Source organism: Chionomys nivalis, chromosome 7 (assembly GCF_950005125.1).
Source record: "Chionomys nivalis chromosome 7, mChiNiv1.1, whole genome shotgun sequence".
Classification (NCBI taxonomy): domain Eukaryota; kingdom Metazoa; phylum Chordata; class Mammalia; order Rodentia; family Cricetidae; genus Chionomys; species Chionomys nivalis.
The window spans coordinates 16,535,594-16,554,119 of NC_080092.1; the positions used below are offsets into that span (position 1 = coordinate 16,535,594).

Genomic DNA, 18,526 nt, shown 5'->3' on the forward strand with positions numbered 1-18,526 from the left:
ATGTTGCCATCCTGCCGAGCCTCACCCAGGAGGAAGGCTTTGTCATTTTGCCATGAGACTGGGGCTTTGATCCTTGACATGACTGGTTTATGTCAACAACACACATCCACTAGAGGACTTCACACTCTCAGTGCTTCCTCTGCTCCCCACAAAAGCTGAAACGGGGACCCGAAGCTGTGAAGACACTGGGACTCTGACAAACATAGACAGCTCCAAGTATCCATGGGGTCAAGCCATGGCATTAGAGATGGGCAGGGCTGGACTCAAATCCTAGCTTCTGTTTCCTGCTGTGTGACTTCAAGCTCTGATCCTCCTCTCTGATCCAGATCTATAAAGTATCATTAGCAATGAACACTGAAGAAGCTGCCTGTGGTGGGTCCTGGTGCACAACCTGAGTTCTGAACATGGAGACTGGGATTCTTGAGGTTCCCTGCACAGCTGGACTGTGGGAGCCTTTCCCGACCTCCTCCCTAGACTGAGTATTCCTAAGAAAACATCATCCACAGAAGGGACGTCCTCTCGCCACCCCGCTATGCTTATCATTCACGTATTTCTCCAAACTCAGGAAATGCACAGAAAGTGCTGTTTAGAGCCAAAAGAAGCTGGGCCACATCTGCTGCATCTTCCACCTCGGGTCCAGTGACCCTGATATGGAAGCAGTACACCCTGGGGGCCAAGCTCAGAGGCCTGAGTCATCTCAGAGATGCTATTTTTGGGCAGACCAAGTCTCTGGGAGACCAGGTTACTCCGGGACAGCCTCAGACTGGAATCTGCCATTCTCCTCTGTAAAGCTAAAGGTCCTTGCCTGTCTCACTCCAAACAGAAGTGTTAGGTGGAGTCTGGCTGCCTCCAGATCCCGACTCCATCGTCTTCTTATCCCATGACAGGACACCTGCCTTCACACACTCCGCTCCCTCTGCCAGGAACTCCCTTTCCCTTGGTGGGGATATGCAGCTTCTTGTCCTTCAGACCTGATCAGATCCCTTCCAGAGGCCCCCTCTGCCCGCTCTGAAACTACAGCCCTACTCCGTCCCCCTCACCTTCTCGTTTTCCGTTGGGTTTCCACACTACCTGACATCATAGCCCACACATACTTGCGCGTGTATGTGTGCTTGTGTGTGCGTTATACATGGACGTATGTGTGTGGGTGCATACCCAGGTGTGTTCATAAGGAGACCAGAGGTCAGTGTCAGGTGTCTTCTCCTGTTATTTTCCACATTACTTTTTTGTTGTTGTTTTGGGGTTTTTGTGTGTGTGTGTGTTTGTTGTTGTTGTTTTGGTTTGTTGTTGTTGTTTTTTGAGATAGGGTTTCTCTGTAGCTTTGGAGTCTGTCCTGGAAGTAGCCCTTGTAGATCAGGCTGGCCTCAAACTCACCGAGATCTGCCTGTCTCTGCTTCCCAAGTGCTGGGGATAAAGGCATGCGCCACCACCACCTGGCTCTCTCCACCTTACTTTTTGAGACAGTATCCTTCACTAAACCTGGCTCTCACGGTTCTACTGTGGGCCCTAGAGTCAGTCTGTCTCTGCTCCCCTCCCCAGTGCTCCATGTCCAGCTTTTATTTGAGTTTTTGCTTGAACTCAGACCCTCATGCTTGTGCCAGCAAACTCTTTACCCATGAGCCATTTGCTCATCCCTAGAGACTGCTCAGCTCCTTGCTGTCACCAGCCCCTGGGACAGCAGCAGCCAGCAGGAGTGAACAGGGTGTGTTTTCTGCATGAGTGAATGGATGGATGCCTGAATCCTGGGTCCAGGCACCCATTCCTTGTGGTTATTTTTCTAAAGAATACGAGTAGAGGGGAGGTGACAGGAACAGAAGGTGCCTGGCAGTGAGGCACTATGGCTTGAATAAGGGTCTCCCAAAAGTTGTGCGGTGAGTTTGGTCCTCGGGGCAGCATTACTGGGAAGAGATGGAGCTTTGTGGGAGGCTCCCAGTGGTGCATCCTTGAAAGAGATCAGAGGATTACGGGCCTCTTCCCTTTTCCCTCTTTTTCTTCCTGACTATGATGTGACCATGAGAGCAGTTATGACCTGTCACATACTTTCCTCGTGTTGTACATAGCCCCACACATTAGGGTTCTCACCAAGGGTTTCTCTGAGGCCTTGAGCGAGTCGATGGTTTTGTTGAGCCTGGGAGTATCTATCTACCTGTCAAATGTGGAAGGAGTCAGAGGGCATCAGAAGATGCCTGCCCTGCCTCTGTCTTATTCAGTGATCTTAGCCAAGCAGTTTTATGCTTCTTAGCCTTGGTTCAACATCTACAAATGGAACAATCACAGAACTCCCCACCGCACTGGGCACCTAGAGGGCCTCCCAGAGTTTCAGGGACACAAGCTGTGCCTAGAGGAGGGAAAACCAAGTGGCAGGAGCCGGGGAGGGGGTGAAGATGATGTGCATGTCATAATGCCCTGTCCAGAGTTCAGGGCAACTTTTCAGAAGCCACCCGAGGCTCTCCCTGGCCACAAGACTTCTCTCCCCAAATCCCCGCCCGACATGGGACCCCTCTCATCAATCTCTGCAGGCATTCCAAAGGAGGAGGGTGACTGGAAGGCTCAGGATTCCCTTCCAGCAGAAGGGAAAAGGCCTGGCTACACACCTCACTCCAAGCCTCAGGAAAAGGGCTCCCTGGAGTCACAGCACAGGAGAGAAACTCCAAGGATGGAACTGACCTCCAATCCAGCCTGAGCTTGACCAAACACTGTGGAATTAACTCATAAACTCTTCTTTGATGGATTCCCAACACTTAGCAAAAGTGGTTAATCAATGATAAACGGATAAACACAGCAATGAAGCCATGAATCTGAATTACTAAAGGAGAAGTTTCCCAGGAGCTGGGTAAATCTCCAGGGCCCAGACTAGAGGGAGGCTGCGTCAAGGCCTAGGAACAAAGGTCTGAGTCGATCCTGGTATGAAGGACACGGAAGAACTGATTTCTCTGAACCTGAAACAGATTCCCATCTGCCCTGAGGTGGCAGGCTCAGTGCCTAGATTATAGTGCCCCCAGCACACAACCATGGTGGTGAACATTCGTTCACCAGCCCTCAGCACAAAGAGACTGCCCCGCCGGAGCTTTGCCCCCAACCACAACACGCCTCACTGTTTTTTTTTTAAATAATTTGTGGGTTGTTTTTAATTGTTGAGGCAGTAATACTTGGTTCATGAAACTGCAATATACAGAGAGGTGAAATAAATAGCTTATATATATAATATATAATATAGCTGGTTTTAAAATATTCCCTTATCATTGGTGTACTAGGTCACGTGAGTCACGGAAGGTCCATAGCAGCATCCTCCAGAACTGCGGGCAAGGCAGGCCACCATGATTGGACGAGGCGTCTGTCGTCGGAAGGTCGAGGCGCGGAGAATTCTCAGGGGCGCCTTCCCTGCGCGGTGTCGCGGGACAGCTTGCAGTGGACAATAAATAAATGACTGCAAACCAGAGAGCGATTCTTGTTGGAGTCTAGGGCCGGGAGAGGGGAGGGAGGGGGGCTGAGGTGAGAGAGGGGCACTACTTTTCTTTTTCTTTCTTTTTTTTTCTTTCTGTTTTTTTTGTTTGTTTGTTTGTTTGTTTGTTTGCTTTCAGAACCTTTGGGGAAAAGGACTTTGGTTTCTCGCTGCGTCAGTTTTCTCATTCAAGTCCTCCTCTGGGGATGAGTTTTGAGTTGTCACGCCCTAGAGAGAGGCAAGCACCTGTGGGTTGACAGCAGTCCCCTTTCGTGAGTCCTTTGTCATGGGGTTCAGGTCAATGGTAGAATCCTATCGCCCCGGCCCCCCCAAGACTTTAGGTTCAGTTTTTGTCTTCTTTTAAACACAATGTACAAAAATAGAGATTCTTCCTTATTTTTCGTGTAAAAATATTCCTCTGATGTAGTTCTCTAGGGATGAGTGTGGCCGGACCTAGCCGGGGTGAGTGGGGCGGATCCGCCGGGAACGCTTGGTGACGGTGGTATACTTGAAGGGCTTCTGCAGCTCGGCCTGTCCCTTGGGGTAACGCTTCATGAAGTGCACATCTTGCTGGTTCTCCCGGGTCTTGGGACCCTTGCGAGGCCTCCCCTTCTTGGTGAAGCCCACGTACCAGCCTGAGTACTTGGCTGACATCAGGGCTGTGTAGTTGTTTTCCAGAACCTTCTCAATGAACACACACTCCTTGCTGGTACCATCAGGCTGCAGGAGAGAGAAAGAAGGAGCGTCAAAGAAAGGAGAGTCAAGGATCCCTGGTAAGTGTGCTACAATAGACATTACACACAACTGCAGTGATGGTAGTGAGTATGGGGGCCCATTGCACCTCTAGCCCCCCATATTTAGAGGGGCTTCACTCAGCTCCTAGCCTCACAGAACCAGCAAGTATAATCTCAAGGGAAGGATTTGAAGACAGGTGTGAGCACACACGCCTTGTGAACATGGTAGGTGATCAGATACCAAGAAGGCCTCTGCTTAAAACTAGGCTTCACAAGCATTCTAGAGATGGGCCTAGGAGAAGATTGGGGAGCTGGGACTAAAGCCCAGCAGGAAGCCTTTGCCTGGAGGAGAAAACAAAGAGAAAAGAAAGTGGAGGCAGTGGGGGAGCCTGTCTTTAATCCCAGCAGTTGGAAGGCAGAGGCACGCTGGTGGGCGGATCTCTATGAGTTCGAGGCCAGCATGGTCTACAGAGTGAGTTCCAGGACAGCCAGGACTATTTCACAGAGACTGTCTTGAAAAAACAAAGCAAACAAGCAAAAAAAAAAAAAAAGAAAAGAAAAGAAAGAAAAAGAAAAGGAATGAGGGAGGGATGGAGAGAGAAAAAAAGAAAGAAAAGAAAAAAGGAAGGAAGGAAAGAGTCCACTTCCTTATATGCAAATATACTTGTGTTACAGGCCCTCACATCTTCCTAAGTCTTCCACACAGGGAGCTGAGTCCCACTGTCTTGCAGAAGCCCACACCATGGTCCTCTCCTTCCTCATATATGTAGGTCCCATTTCATCCCTACTTGAACAACAGACCTAGATCTAACCAATCAAATCGTAGCTGCCCCCCCCCCCGACAAGTGACCCTGCCCCACCAATCAGAGTACTGTGTGGGTTCAACGGCCAAGTCCCCCCCCCAAAAAAAATCTGGGTTTAAACTTGAGGTATTTGTAAGGCTGAAATGAGGGCAGCCATTTTACCCATATAAAACGGAAATCCTGCTGGGCAGCGATGCCAGCCCCGAGGAAACATGGCCAAGCAGGAGAATGAAGAAACCACAGAGCCCTGGTCACTACATTCGGGCTCTGGACCCAGCTGCTTCTGCAGGTCACATTACCTCACTAGCATGTGGGCCAACAATATCTCATTTCCTTTAACTCAGCTGATGTTTTAGTCTATCATTTGTAGGAGAAATGGGTCCTGGCAGATCTGCACAAAATCTGACGTTGAGTCAGCCGGTCAACCCTTCCGCGACACAGTTCAACACAAACTACATTCGATGTGGGATGCGGCGCACTTTACTACTTGGTATGAAGCAAGCTAGAAACCATCCAAAAATAAGATGTAGCGTGGCCAGACTCCACAGGCTGCATGAGGGGGCCCAGGGGTCTCTAAGTCTGGAGAGACTGGATAGGCGGGGCAAAGAGCACTGACTTTGGAGCCAAAAGCCAAATGAACCCTAGCACATCCTATGACCTCAGGGTGGCCAAGTCCTTCCTCCAAACCTCAGATTCCTCACCAGACAAAAGAGTACAATGACATTCTGAGAGGAAGGACACTGGTAAATGAGTCTGACACACAACGGGACTCTCCAGGTCGTTCCTGAAGGGCAGGTGGTTCTGCTGGGATCGCTCTGAACAAAAGAACTTGCGGCCCCGTCTGGAGCAGCCACCACTCGACAGGAGAGAGTGGGAAACGCAAACTTGGACGGGCTAACCTAGCAGCACAAGTTTCCAGCTAACATCTCCAAATTTAGGCCGGGCCCACTCCTCGTTCTGGACGGCCGCTCAGCCAAGTTGGAAGCCCAGCGGTCTGGCTGTGTGTAGAGACTGAGGTGCGGGTTCCAGCCTTTTGTTTGAAGTGGAAAACTGGCCGAAGCTTCCAGGGACATTCACCTTTGAGAGGAGGGCAAGCCTAGTCCCTGCAGACAGAGTGCTGAACTCTGCAGAAACGCTGGGTAGAGAAACTCTGGGAAATGCTGCTCCCAAGCCGGCTTCAGAACAGACAGTGGGGAGGCTCAAGATGCATGTGATACCCAGGACAGCCTGGGTAAGATAGTAAGACAGTAAAGGGGGGCAGACAAACACATGTAAGGCAGTGAGGACAGCGATCTCTTGGCTCTAGGTCTCTCATGGAAAGGTCTAGAAGCCCCTCATCCAACTCTCTACATGACCTTCACCGAAGTTACAGCAACTAGAACAACACCTAGACAACACCGTCCTGTTTCTGTACTTTAAAGCCCGGCTCTGTAATTGCCTCCTCTGGGAAGCATCCCCTGATTGCTGCTTCACTCTCCAGGCAATGCCTCCCCTTCCCTCAAGAGGCAATGGTCAAACTCAGGTGCAGCCTACCGTTAGCCTCTTAGCCTTTCTTGCAAGTCCATAGTGGAGAATCTGCTCATCCATGGCTCCACCACCGATTCCCAAGAGCCCCTCTGTGCCCTGTGGTGTTGGAACCAGCCCAGAGCCCAGCCTCCCAGTCCTCTGAAGTAAATTTAGACGTCTACTAAGCATCTGCACTTAAAATCTTACTAGTCCACATGCTCCGTCTTTGGAAGTCCCTGGGTACCCACCAATGGAGTACTCTGCATCCACCTGCCTCCTCCTTAGTCCAAGAGCTCCCTGAGACCAGGATTGCTTCTGACTAGGAGCTGAGCACAGGCCAAGATGGGGTTTATAGTCAAACAAAAGAAAGCCTTACCAAGATGGATTGGGGTGAGTGGCTATCACATGAAAGGGCCTGAAAGAGAATCTACTTTCAAACCCCTTGCAGTGTCTCTCAGATGTCCTTCCAGAAGGACTCTCAAGGAGAGTCAAGGAGACAGAGCAAGCTGAGGGCTTGAGAGTTCTCCTGGCCCACTTGCCGTCCCTACTCATTCATTCAGAATGTATTGATCGCTGACCACAGGCCAGACATTCCCACATCCATTATGTCATTTCACCCTCTTAAGTCATTGAGACTGACTCTGCCTAGAGAAAGGAAAACAGCTAAATAGAGGCAAAGGGGCTTGCCCAAGGTCATGGCGCTGGAAAATGGCCCCTGGCGTTCTTGTCTCACATCTAGTCCTGGAGAAGTCCATGGCGGAGAAGAGAAGAGGCAGAGCGGGTGATGGCCACCAAAACTCCTCACCTCCCATGAAGCCGCATTGGACACAGTAAAACATGGCCATGAAGAAAAATGTTGGGGTGCAATAGTTTAGCACAGAGCAGGCATGTATGCTCAGTATATGTTCACTATGTTCAGAGGGCTGGGAAGCTGGGCTCTGGACTGGTCAACACCACAGGCACAGAGGGGCTCTTGGGAACGAGTAGGGACCAAAGAGGAGCATAGGTTCTCCACCATGGGCTCAGCCAGAAAGGCCCAGAGGCCGACAGCAGGCTGCACCTGAGTTTGACCACTGCCTCTGTTTCTGACCCCTTCTGTGACCATACATCACTTATGCTGAATAAATAAATAAATAAATAAATAAATAAATAAATAATCAAAGCTTGGGCCAAACCTCAGAACTTAGGACTCTGCTGGCTAAGGCAAGCAAGGCACTAGCTTTTAGAGTAACCTTAGCACCTGGGAGCCTTGGGAGGTTAGTGCAGATCAGCCCTTCTCCTTCTTCTCCAGCCCCACTTCCTGCCCCCTTACTTCCACTGATACTCACAGTCCTTCTATGTGACCTGAATCCCGATGACATCACGCAATCACACCTCACCTAACACTACAGATTTTAGATCTACTGGGGTGGCGGGGGCGGGGGGGGGTCCCTTTCTGCTGAAACAGTTTTTCAGTGACTTAGGATCAAAGTGGCCTTAATCCCCTGCCCTGAAAGACTCTGAGGTCTTACTCCCAAAAGGACAGGCGGGGTGGGGGCAGACGAGGGAGTGATGATTGGCCATGATAGGAGATGCTGGGCAATTCTTTCTGAACTATGCTACCTTCTGGCCCAGTGGGTAGGCTCAGAGAGGTGGCCAGGAGCAGGCTACCAGAGCGGGCAGGCTCCTAGACAAATAGAGGGAATGAGTACAGCCAAGGCTAGTGCATCTAAAACAGTTGTTTTCAGGGTTCAGCGCATGACCCTGCTCTGGCCAGATGTGCAAGGCTGGTACCCATAAGCCACAGGAAGGGGGAAAGCATCCTGCTAAAGGCACTCCAAGGCAGCAGAGGCCAGAGGTCCCATGGGTGCCAAAGTGATGCCAAGGCCTGGCTTCTGGCTGGGGGTGTAGTTCCGTCCATATAGTGCCTGCCTGACACGCACAGAACTCGGGGTGCATTCTCAGCTCCACATGAATCAGGGGGAGTTATGCATGCTTCCAATCTCTGCACTCAGGAGGTAGAGGCAGGGGGATCAGAAGTCCATGGTCAGCCTTAGTTACACAGGGAATTCCAGAGTTCCAGAACAGCCCACGAGGGAAGAGCCCATGTCTCAAAATAATAATAATAATAATAATAATAATAATAATAATAATAATAAAGTAAAATAAACCTGTCTTTGAAAGGGGAAGGAAGAAGATACTAACACTCGGGCACTGCCTGCTTAAATGACTACATGAGTCCCCCTTACAGATGAGGATCCAAGGATCAGTGCGCCAGAATATAGTGGGTCAGGGCACCAGGCTCCCTGACCTGGTGGGCATCATTCTTGCAGGTGGCTGAGTGATCTCAGAAAGCGGGAGGCAAATTCCTGTGTCTGTGTTGTGCCTGTACCCCTCAGGCACTGCATGGGCTCCAGCCCTGGAGGAGAACGAAGACCGGAGAACAAGGTGAACGAGTGGGGGCATAGACAGCTGTGAGAGGAACAGTGAGCTAACTAAGGGGGCAGGGAAGAATAGAGACCCAGAAGGTGAGCCAGGAAGAAGAGCCAGGTCCATGAAGCAAGGATAGCACTGGGAAGGCTCACGTACGGAGCCCTAAATCCACTTCCAGGAATGGGTGTGAACAGTTCAGAGACCCTGGGGCATAGGTTTCCAGGAATATGGAGAAGCTCAACTGAGCCCTAAGCTGGTCTAGCGGAGGAGGGGAAGTTCGGCTGGGGCCTGAAGTTTCCCAAGCAAGGCAATAAAGGTTGGGGCAGCAATATCTGGAGAGCACTGAGACTGTGAGGAGGAGGGAGACACACCCAGTCATTAAAGAGGGGACTCTCCCCTCCAGGACGGGGTCTGAGTGAGCAGGGAGTATGCCATAGACAGCCTACCAAAAGCGTGATTCCCACCCCACCCAGCACAAGTGTGGGGGGGGGGGCACCAAACCCCTGGGACCAAAAGGGTGGTGGACGCAGTTTGGCTAGGAGGGCGCAGAGGTGGAGTCAGGGAGACCCAGCCGGCTTCGCTGTTGTGCCTTGAGCCAGCTGAACCCTCACCAATATTAATGACGGGAGTGAGGGCAAGGGGGCAGGAAATCGGAACCGGCTCCTGTGGAAGCGGTGACTCAGCGGCCAGCCGGCAGGAGGCGGCAGGGCTGCAGCCCGAGGGGGCCTGTCATTCTCCTTGACCCCATGATGGCACTCCTGGGGGTCAGGATGCCGGGAAGAACGAAGGCAGGCGGGGAGGCAGCACCCGGCTGCGCAGGCACTGGGCACAGAGGGAGCGAAGGGGAAAACCGAGGCTCAAACCCAAAGCAGGTTGGTCTGGGAGGAGGCCCAGGCGGGCAGCAGAACAAAGCGCCTGACGCGGGGCTGGGCCGCCGCCGCAGGAAACTGCCGGCCAAGACGCGACAGGCTGGGCCAGGGGACCCGGCACCCGCCCCTGCCCGACGCCCCAGCCGCTGAGGGACCCCCTCGCCGGCCGGCCTGCGACGGCGGAAAGTGAATCACTAATTGAAACCACTCCTCGGCATCCCAACGCTCTTCGGATTACTATTATTTTGCAGTTTGGGTTGGTATGGGTGTGTGGCTGGAATCTTTCCCTTTCCAACCCAGCTTTGAATCCCGCCTAGGGCTAGTATGGGACTTGGGACAAGTGCCCAGAGATGTAGACAGCCCTCAGCTTTCCCATCTGTGAAATGGGAATGGTAGTGGTGCCAACCTGCCAAAATTATCCGCAAGTATTTTTTGCCCAATGCCTGGGAGACAGCAGGTGTTCAATCTTGGTCAACCTTGGTCCTCGACCCAGGGATAAGGGGACAGAGGGAAGAAGAACTAAAGGCTCAAGAAATCAAATATTACTTCAACAAGACTGATCCTTCTCCCCTCATGCTGACAAGGTACAATGGAACCAATTTCCCCCAGGACCTAGTTCCTAAGCAGAGGCCCCCCCAGGACCTAGTTCCTAGGCAGAGGCCCACCTTCCATGACACCAGTCCTGACAGACTTCACCCTCAGTTCAGCTTAGAAGCAGGGCAAGACCCTGAAGAGAGCAGAGAAGAGACAGGTGACTTCACTAAAGAGCTACCGTGGGTGCCATCTTCCTCTTGAGCCTCTGGAAGAAACAAGCCCAGGACCCTCACAAAGAAGCGCGTGAACGGAAAGCGAAGAGATGAAGGGTAGCCGTCCAGGAGTATCCAAGCGGGCTCACACGACCCACACGCATGTGCGCTCATTCAACACTTGCGGTTCTCTGGCCTGTTCCAAAGTAATAAAGTCTTCCTGAACTGAAAGAACAGAGAGCCCCAGCTCCGAGGAGTGACTGCTTCCGGAGACTTCTGCTGCTGCCAACTCCTGAGGATTATTGAGATGACGCCTGCAGGCACAGCCCATGGACTGCAGGTTCTCCATTCCCAGACACCAGGAGCACAAGAGCTGGTTCTCCCTATAGAACAAACCAGAACTCCGCATCCTTTTCCAGCAGAGTCTAGGCCTCCGTGGCACCAAGAGGCAGCCATAAATATCCCAACCTGACTGCTTTGCAGGCACCAAAACAAAAATCACGGCCACGGGAAGAGATGCCGTCGGGTGCTAATCTCTCTCATCAGTATATACACCAGACCTGCATTCCAGGTAGGGCTAACAGGACCACGGCTGTGCTTTGCCCCGTCTCCAGAGCTGGCTGAATGTAGCTCCAAGCACCCAGGGTTTCATCACTCACCTTCCCCACGAGCTTGCCTTTTCGGTTCATGCACAGGTAGAACTCAGTCTCCTTGCCCTTGATCCGGACTTGACTCCCGAAGGTATCTGTCTCCACTAGGAGCTGGGCTTCGAAAGGCAGAACAAGAATAAGAGAACCTTTTGAACCAGAGGCAATGGTATAATCTAAAGACCCAGCAACATGCTCCTTGACCTTCCCCCTGGTCCCTTACTTTCCCAAAGTCAAACATAGAGGATTCTGGTTGTTCCCATGAGAACACCCTGACTCTGGGACTGGGGGGGGGGGATCTGCTGCCACTTCCCCTCTGATCCAGTCTGAGAGGACTTTGTCTGTGGCCTGTCCTCCTCATACACCTACAAGTCCCTCAATTCCATTCTCCAAAGTGGGACCAACAGTCACACAGAATACCCCAGAGAAGTAACTAAAGGAAGACACACACACATACACACACACAGAGAGAGAGAGAGAGAGAGAGAGAGAGAGAGAGAGAGAGAGAGAGAGAGAAAGCCTTTGGGACCTCATGCTGTTTCCTTCAAAAGTTAGGTCAGATGTCCTTTCCCCCAAGGGCAAACATCTGGCTCCCTACTAATGCTGTTTTGGCACCTTTGACCTGGCCACTTGACACAGGAAGACACGGAGGTGAAGGTGCCACACCCCTGGGAAAGAGTCTATGTTCAGAATCTCCCTTCCACTAACTGAGGCCATCAAAACTGCTGGGTAACTACGTTTAAGAGCATAGAGGTTTGGTCAGGACCTAATTCTCCCACCCGCAGGACCAGAGCCCAACCATGCCTCAGCATCAGGATGGAGGGGTCCACACTGCTCCCCTAAACTCCTGGCAGACAAAGGCACCAGTGATGTTCCTTTAGCCAGTCCACATTTCCCCCTGTAGGATTCAGTGTGACTTAGGGGGAACTCTCACTCGTCCCTGGTCTTGAACCCCCATGACCTAGTCTCCTTCACCACTCCCCTCCCCCACGGCTGTTTGCTTTGGCTGTGACCCTGCCCTTCTGGCACCTGCCCCTCCCTCAGCTACAAAAGTTTCATTTCAGTGACAAGGGACTCGCTTCTCCATAATCATAGCCCCAAATTCCTGAGTACGGTATCTATGGAGCCACAAGGAGTGTACCTCGGTGCCCCTAAAATACACTAGGTATGATTTTAATAAAAAACATTTACAAATATAGGCCCTAGTGCCCTGCTGTGAAAATTGAAACCACCTGGAACTTAGGGTTTCTATAATTAATCTAGCCCTCCTTTGACACCACTTCTAATTAAAATATGATTCCCACCTTAAAAAAAGAATTTACATAAAATTTAAAGACCTAACAAGAATTTTGTAATTCTGGGAGCAAGGTGGGGCACATTCTTCTTTCCGCCTTCCCCCACCCCCAGGAAACACTGAGTTAGGAATATGAACAAGGCCTTGATGTACCCTGCTTGCCCTCATTCCTCTTCTCCACTCACTGGAGTCCCAGAGGGAAAGTCACAGTAGCTCCCCAGCCTTCTCCCATTTCCTGGAAAATCTCAGTATCTCAGTTCTCCCAAAGTGAGAAAGTTCTAGAAGCTTCAATGGGGGCTGCATGTATATGGAGAAGGCAAGGGTCTGGTATGCCTAAATATGAACTTCCCTCTCTCTCTCTCTCTCTCTCTCTCTCTCTCTCTCTCTCTCTCTCTCTCTCACACACACACACACACACACACACACACACACACACACGGCTCTGCTTGACTTCTGTGTGGCCCTGGGCCACAGGGTCTTCGACAGTGAACTGGGGAGAATTATTGTGACCCCTCAACAGGGCCCGGGAGGCCTGTAGCATGTAGCCCTGTTCTAGAGGTCCAGAGGGGAAGCTCACTAACCTAAAAGCTGCAAAGTTGAACTTTTCCTGGAAGAAAAGGGCGCCCAGAGGCCAAGCCCACGTTTCCTGAGAGTGGAAGGGAGCCTGCTTCCCGAGGCCCTGCCCCCGCTCTGAACCTGCTCAGTCTTCCCCAGGCACAGACAGGCATCCCACACCAGACAGGGCATCCGAAAACACCCGTGGGTCTGTTGCCATCCGCACTGAATCCTAAGCAGATAGATCACCACACCCCTGTCTGAGCCTCAGTTTCCTCCCTGGTGCAAGGCAGTGCAGTTCATTCTAGTTCTTTCTGGAACCCTGGAGTCAAATCTAGGAGAAGAGCAGACTCTACTGGGAGTAGGGAGATTGTCATTAATGAAAGAAGAATGGGGACAGGGCCCAGGACACTGTTCAACCCCCTTCCCAATATGTCCTCTATGGACAAGATCCGCTTCCGTAGGATACAGTTAAAGCTTCCCCACATCCACATGAAGTAAGCCGTCCTAGTCCTCGTTGCTCAGGGAGAGTGAGGTGCCCAGCAACAGCCCAGCAGGAGGACTAACTGCAGGAGGACTAACTGCAGGAGGACTAACTGCAGGGTTGCCTGGCTCTGCATTGCCCCACCTCTCAGCAACAAGGACCCTGGCCATCCCCCACCCTATCCCACCGCATCCTGGGGGTGGGTACAGACATCCAAAGGGTCTGGGGCAGAGAGGTTAGGGCTGCAGTTCAACTCCGCCCTCCAGAGGCCAGACCACCCCCATTCAGCCCGGGCAGGGTCTGAGCTACCCACCCTGACCACAGCATGCAGTAGAGTGACCTAGACTCCACTCAGAGAATGACATAATGAGGCAGGAGTCAGGCCAGAATTATGTAAAGTCTTTGGGGAGCAACAGACCAGCAGCAGCAGCGGCAGCGGCAGCGGCAGTGGCAGCGGCAGGAGAGAAAGAAGAACAGACACTCCACCCAAGCTAGATCTGCTCCAGAGCCTCCCTGGTCCTCCTCATCCTCCACCGGCTTCTGAGAGCCAAGCTCCAAAGACGCAGCTCTGAGGAGCAGGCCCCTCACCCTGGCTCAGTTCCATGGACAGGGCCTGCAGCTGGCCTGGGGGAATGACATGGTCTTACCGCCCCTCCCCCACCAGCCTGTACAGCTCAACAGCCGCCTTCCTCAGCCACTCTGGCCCTCACTAGTCTTCCCTCCACACGTCAGCTGAAAATGTCCTTCAAAAAGATCGATGAGGGGGCTGGAGAGATGGCTCAGTGGTTAAGAGCATTGCCTGCTCTTCCAAAGGTCCTGAGTTCAATTCCCGGCAACCACATGGTGGCTCACAACCATCTGTAATGAGGTCTGGTGCCCTCTTCTGACCTGCAGACATACACACAGACAGAATATTGTATACATAATAAATAAATAAATATTTAAAAAAAAATAATAATTTAAAAAAAAAAAAAAAAGATCGATGAGGCTGAGAAGGTGCTTCTGTCGGTAAAGGACCTGCCACGCAGCGCGAGGCCCTGAATTTGGATCCCTGGCAACCCATGTGAAAGCTAGGCATCTACAAACCCTCCTGTTGGGGAAGCAGAACTGGGGAGACTCACAAAGCTCACAGGCCAGACAGTCCAGCCAATCAGTGACCTCTGGGCTCAGTAAGAAACTGTTTCTCACAATTAAAGATAGAGAGCGATTGAAAGAAGACACGAAGTTGACCCCTGTCTACACACACACACACACACACACACACACACTCACAACAATTATATCTCTTCCCTGTTGAAAAACCTCCCAGGATCCTCAAACAACTTAGAGAAAACCCAAGCTCGCCAGTAGGACCCACATCATCTGGTCCCTGCTGTCCCTCCTTCCAGCCCTCCCATGCACATTGGCTCCCTTGCTATCTCTCGGACACACCTGGCTCCCGCTGCAGGCCCTTTGTGCTTGCTACCCTTCTACCTGGAGGCTGCTTTGCCCAAGCCTTCCCATGGTTGAGTCTTATCCCCCAGATGGCCAAACATCATCTCCTCAGAGATGCTATGGTTTGACTAAGAATGACCCCCACAGGCACCTACATTTGAATTAACAGTCTCCAGGGAGTGGTGCTATCTGAAAGGATTAGAAGGATTGAGAGGTGTGACCTTGTGAGAGTGGGTGTGGCCTGGTTGGAGGAAGTGTGTCACTGTGGGTGGGCTTTGAGGTTTCAAAAGCCTGTGCCAGGCCCAGTCTCTCAGAGACTCTCTGTCTCTGTCTCTCTCTCCTTCCCATCCTTCAGATCAGGATGTATCTCTCAACTACTTCTCCAGCACCATACCTGCCCTGCCTACTGCCATGCTGACCATGAACTAAACCTCTGATCTGAAACTGCAAGTGAGCCCCCCCCAGTTAAATGCTTTATTTATAAGAGTTGCCATGGCCATGGTGTGTGTCTCTTCACCAGGTAGGACAGTTACTAAGACATCTGCCTTCCCTGACGGTACTGTTTGATGTTGGCACCACCCTCCCCAGCCCGGCACACGCCGATTCCCATGCCACACTGCAGCGCTCGGTTTATTTTTTATTTTTTCTGTGCATTGTTTTTGTGTCTATGTGATGGTGTTGGAACCCCTGGAACTGGAGCAACGGACAGTTGTGAGCAGCCTTTATGGATGCTGGGGACTGAACCCGGGTCCTCTGGAAGAGCAGCCCATGCTCTTAACAGCTGAGCCATCTCTGCAGTCCACTATTCCAGCACTCTAAAACTGCCTGTTGATATTGTTTCAATCTTAAATGTCCCCCAAAGCCCATGTGTGGAAGGTTTAGTTGCCTGCTCCGGCATTACTAGGCCCTTTCAGATGTGAGGTCCAGGGGAGGATGTCAGGTAAGATGCCCCTTCTTGCCTCTCTTTCTGCCCTCTGTCTGTCTACTTCCCAGTCATCAGGAGACAAGCTTCCTCTCCTACACATTCAAGCCCCAACATTCTGACTTGCCACAGGCAAAAACAAGGGGCTAACCAATCATGGACTGAGCCTCCAAACCTTACTTCTTCTTAACTTGACCATATTTTGTTACAATAATAGCAAGTTGCCAGGCCATGGTGGCCCACACCTTTAATCCCAGCACCAGGGAGGCAGAGGCAGGAGGATCTCTGTGACAAACCCTGTCTCAAAAGAAAATTTAAAAAACCAAAAACAAATAATAATAATAATAATAATAGCAAGTTAAGGGCTGGAGAGATGGCTCAGAGGTTAAGAGCATTGCCTGCTCTTCCAAAGGTCCTGAGTTCAATTCCCAGCAACCACATGATGGCTCACAACCATCTGTAATGAGGTCTGGTGCCCTCTACTGGCCTTCAGGCATACACGCAGACAGAATATTGTATACATAATAAACAAATATTTTAAAAAAAAAAAATAATAATAGCAAGTTAACACAATTTGCCACTGTTTTCACTGTGTGTCCTTCCTCACCAGGAGGTAAGCCCCACGCAGACAGGACAGCTCTCCTTACTCGCAAGGCTTTTTTGTAGCACTCCGGCCCATGCCTGGCTCCTAGTAAGTGGCCACTAATTAAATGACAGCAAGTGCATGGACAGCCTTGTGTGTCGGCAGTGACTAACATGATTCAAGAGCTAAGGGAAGACGCAGGGCAGTGAGGCAACACGTAACAGAGCGCAGAGCTGGTGATGACAAGTCTAATTAGCCTCTGATTCAATGTCCTTCATCACTCCAGTCCCTACTTCTGGGACTTCTTACACTGTCCAGGCTTTGTTAGAACTCAGACTCCGACCCACACAGCCCCAGCCACGGTGACAAAGGAAAATCCCTGCAACAATAGAAGTACGTGGGTCGGGAATAGGAGACCCTGAGGCCACCTCCTTTTCGGTCCCTTTAGGAAAAGACAGCCACTCACACTCTGTCAGGCTCCTGATGTTCCAGGCCAGGGCCACTACCTCATTCAACCCTTGCAGACATCCATCCTCTGAGTCAGCACAGCTGCCACTGTCCCCATCTCACAGGTGGAGAAACTGGGTTCCAACAGCATGCATAATGAGGCTAAATCAAACCCAGGCAGGCTGGCCCCAAAGTCTTGGTCTTAACCTGCCCACTCCACCTTGCCCCACTTGGACTTTTGCCCGGGTGAGTAAGCCCTGGCTGGGGGAGCTGGGCTCCTCACTCTGGCCTTGCTTTCCTGGGACAGAATACAGGGGGCATTCATCCTTTTCCTAGCTTCACTTTTGGATAACCTTGAAATGGGAGGAGTCCCCAGGTCACCCTGAAGAGGACACCTGGAGTCAACATGGGGAATGGGAAAGCCCATGGGAGCACGGAGGGCTAGACTCAGGTCACAGACAGAAAAGAAGGAGGATTCCCAAACCCTCTAAGAAGGCGGGGCAAAGGGTGATGGAAACTCCTTCCTTAAAGTTTTACATTGTCTTTTCCCCAACTCTGCTTCTCTGATATGCCTGGAGATGAATAAACATAACACCAGACTGGAAGGCTGAGGCAGAAAGATCATAAGTTCAAGGCCCGCCTGAACTCAAAAAAGAGAGACTGATAACAACAGCTGCTACCTGTAATGTGTATCCCATGTGTGAGTTGGGGGTCCAAGCATGGAATGTCTTACTGGCTCACAGCCCTGTGAGGCAGGAGCCATGATGGTAGTTTACAGATGGGGAGCCGGAGGCCCTGCAGCCAGCAGAGCGGCTGAGTCACCTGCCCAGAGACACACTGTAAGGTGGAGACATAAAGACAGACTGCAGTTCACTGCGACAGGCAGGGATCGGACCTGAGCTGCATGGACAGAGCTTGGGTGCACAGTGTGGACCACAAAGGGCAAGAAAGGCCCTGAGGAATAGACAGACTGAAGCATAGGTCCCCAGCTGGCCTTCCCAAAAGCAACTCAGGACCTCCACTTTCAGACTGTGGGTTTGAAGGGCGGGAAATGGTAAGGGAATACAGAGGCAATGGAGTCAGAGAGAGCTGGGAACCTGCTTCAGTGAGAGGCAATTCAGAGAACAAAGCCAGGACGGGTTAGAGTTCCCTGTATCCAGGGAAAGCCCCAGGACCTGTTGCTCCCCACCCTCTCCCCCTGTGGGCACACGCATACACACACACACACACACACACACACATGCACGTACACACGGGGGAGAGGCTAGGCAGACCCACGTGCATAAGAAACTGGCTGACACATACCCACACCACAGAGCTACTGGCCTCCCCAGACAATATTCTCCCACAAAGAAAGGCTGTTGCCACCAAAAGCACCAAGAGGTCAGCAGTCAGCTCTCCCTTTCCCCTGAAGGTGGGGGGTGGGGAGGTGGGGCTGTAGTCTGGAGCCCTTACCCTGTTATTGTTATACACACAAGCTCAGGTGCCCAGAGTTCCCTTTCTCTGCAAGTCCCTGAGGAGGTTTGCAGGCCACACACACTCACCAGAAAGGAAGAGGGGAAGAAAAGAAAATCAATTGGATTGATCGGAAACTATATTGGATCCTGCTGTAGTGCTAACACAGCCCTTCCCACATGGGATCCACAAG

The 18,526-nt window shown here is 51.6% G+C and overlaps 1 protein-coding gene across 1 annotated transcript in view; it reads right to left on the bottom strand.

Moving 5' to 3' along the window:
• Positions 1–3,570: 3,570 nt before the first annotated feature.
• Fgf18 (fibroblast growth factor 18) overlaps positions 3,571–18,526 on the bottom strand; it is a 32,158-nt gene continuing 17,202 nt past the window's right edge. The window contains exons 4-5 of the mRNA XM_057775498.1: positions 11,172–11,278; positions 3,571–4,162 (exon numbers count right to left, since the gene is read on the bottom strand). Of these exons, the coding sequence (XP_057631481.1) occupies positions 3,896–4,162; positions 11,172–11,278 (374 nt within the window). The 3' untranslated portion in view covers positions 3,571–3,895. The remainder of the gene's footprint in view (positions 4,163–11,171; positions 11,279–18,526) is intronic.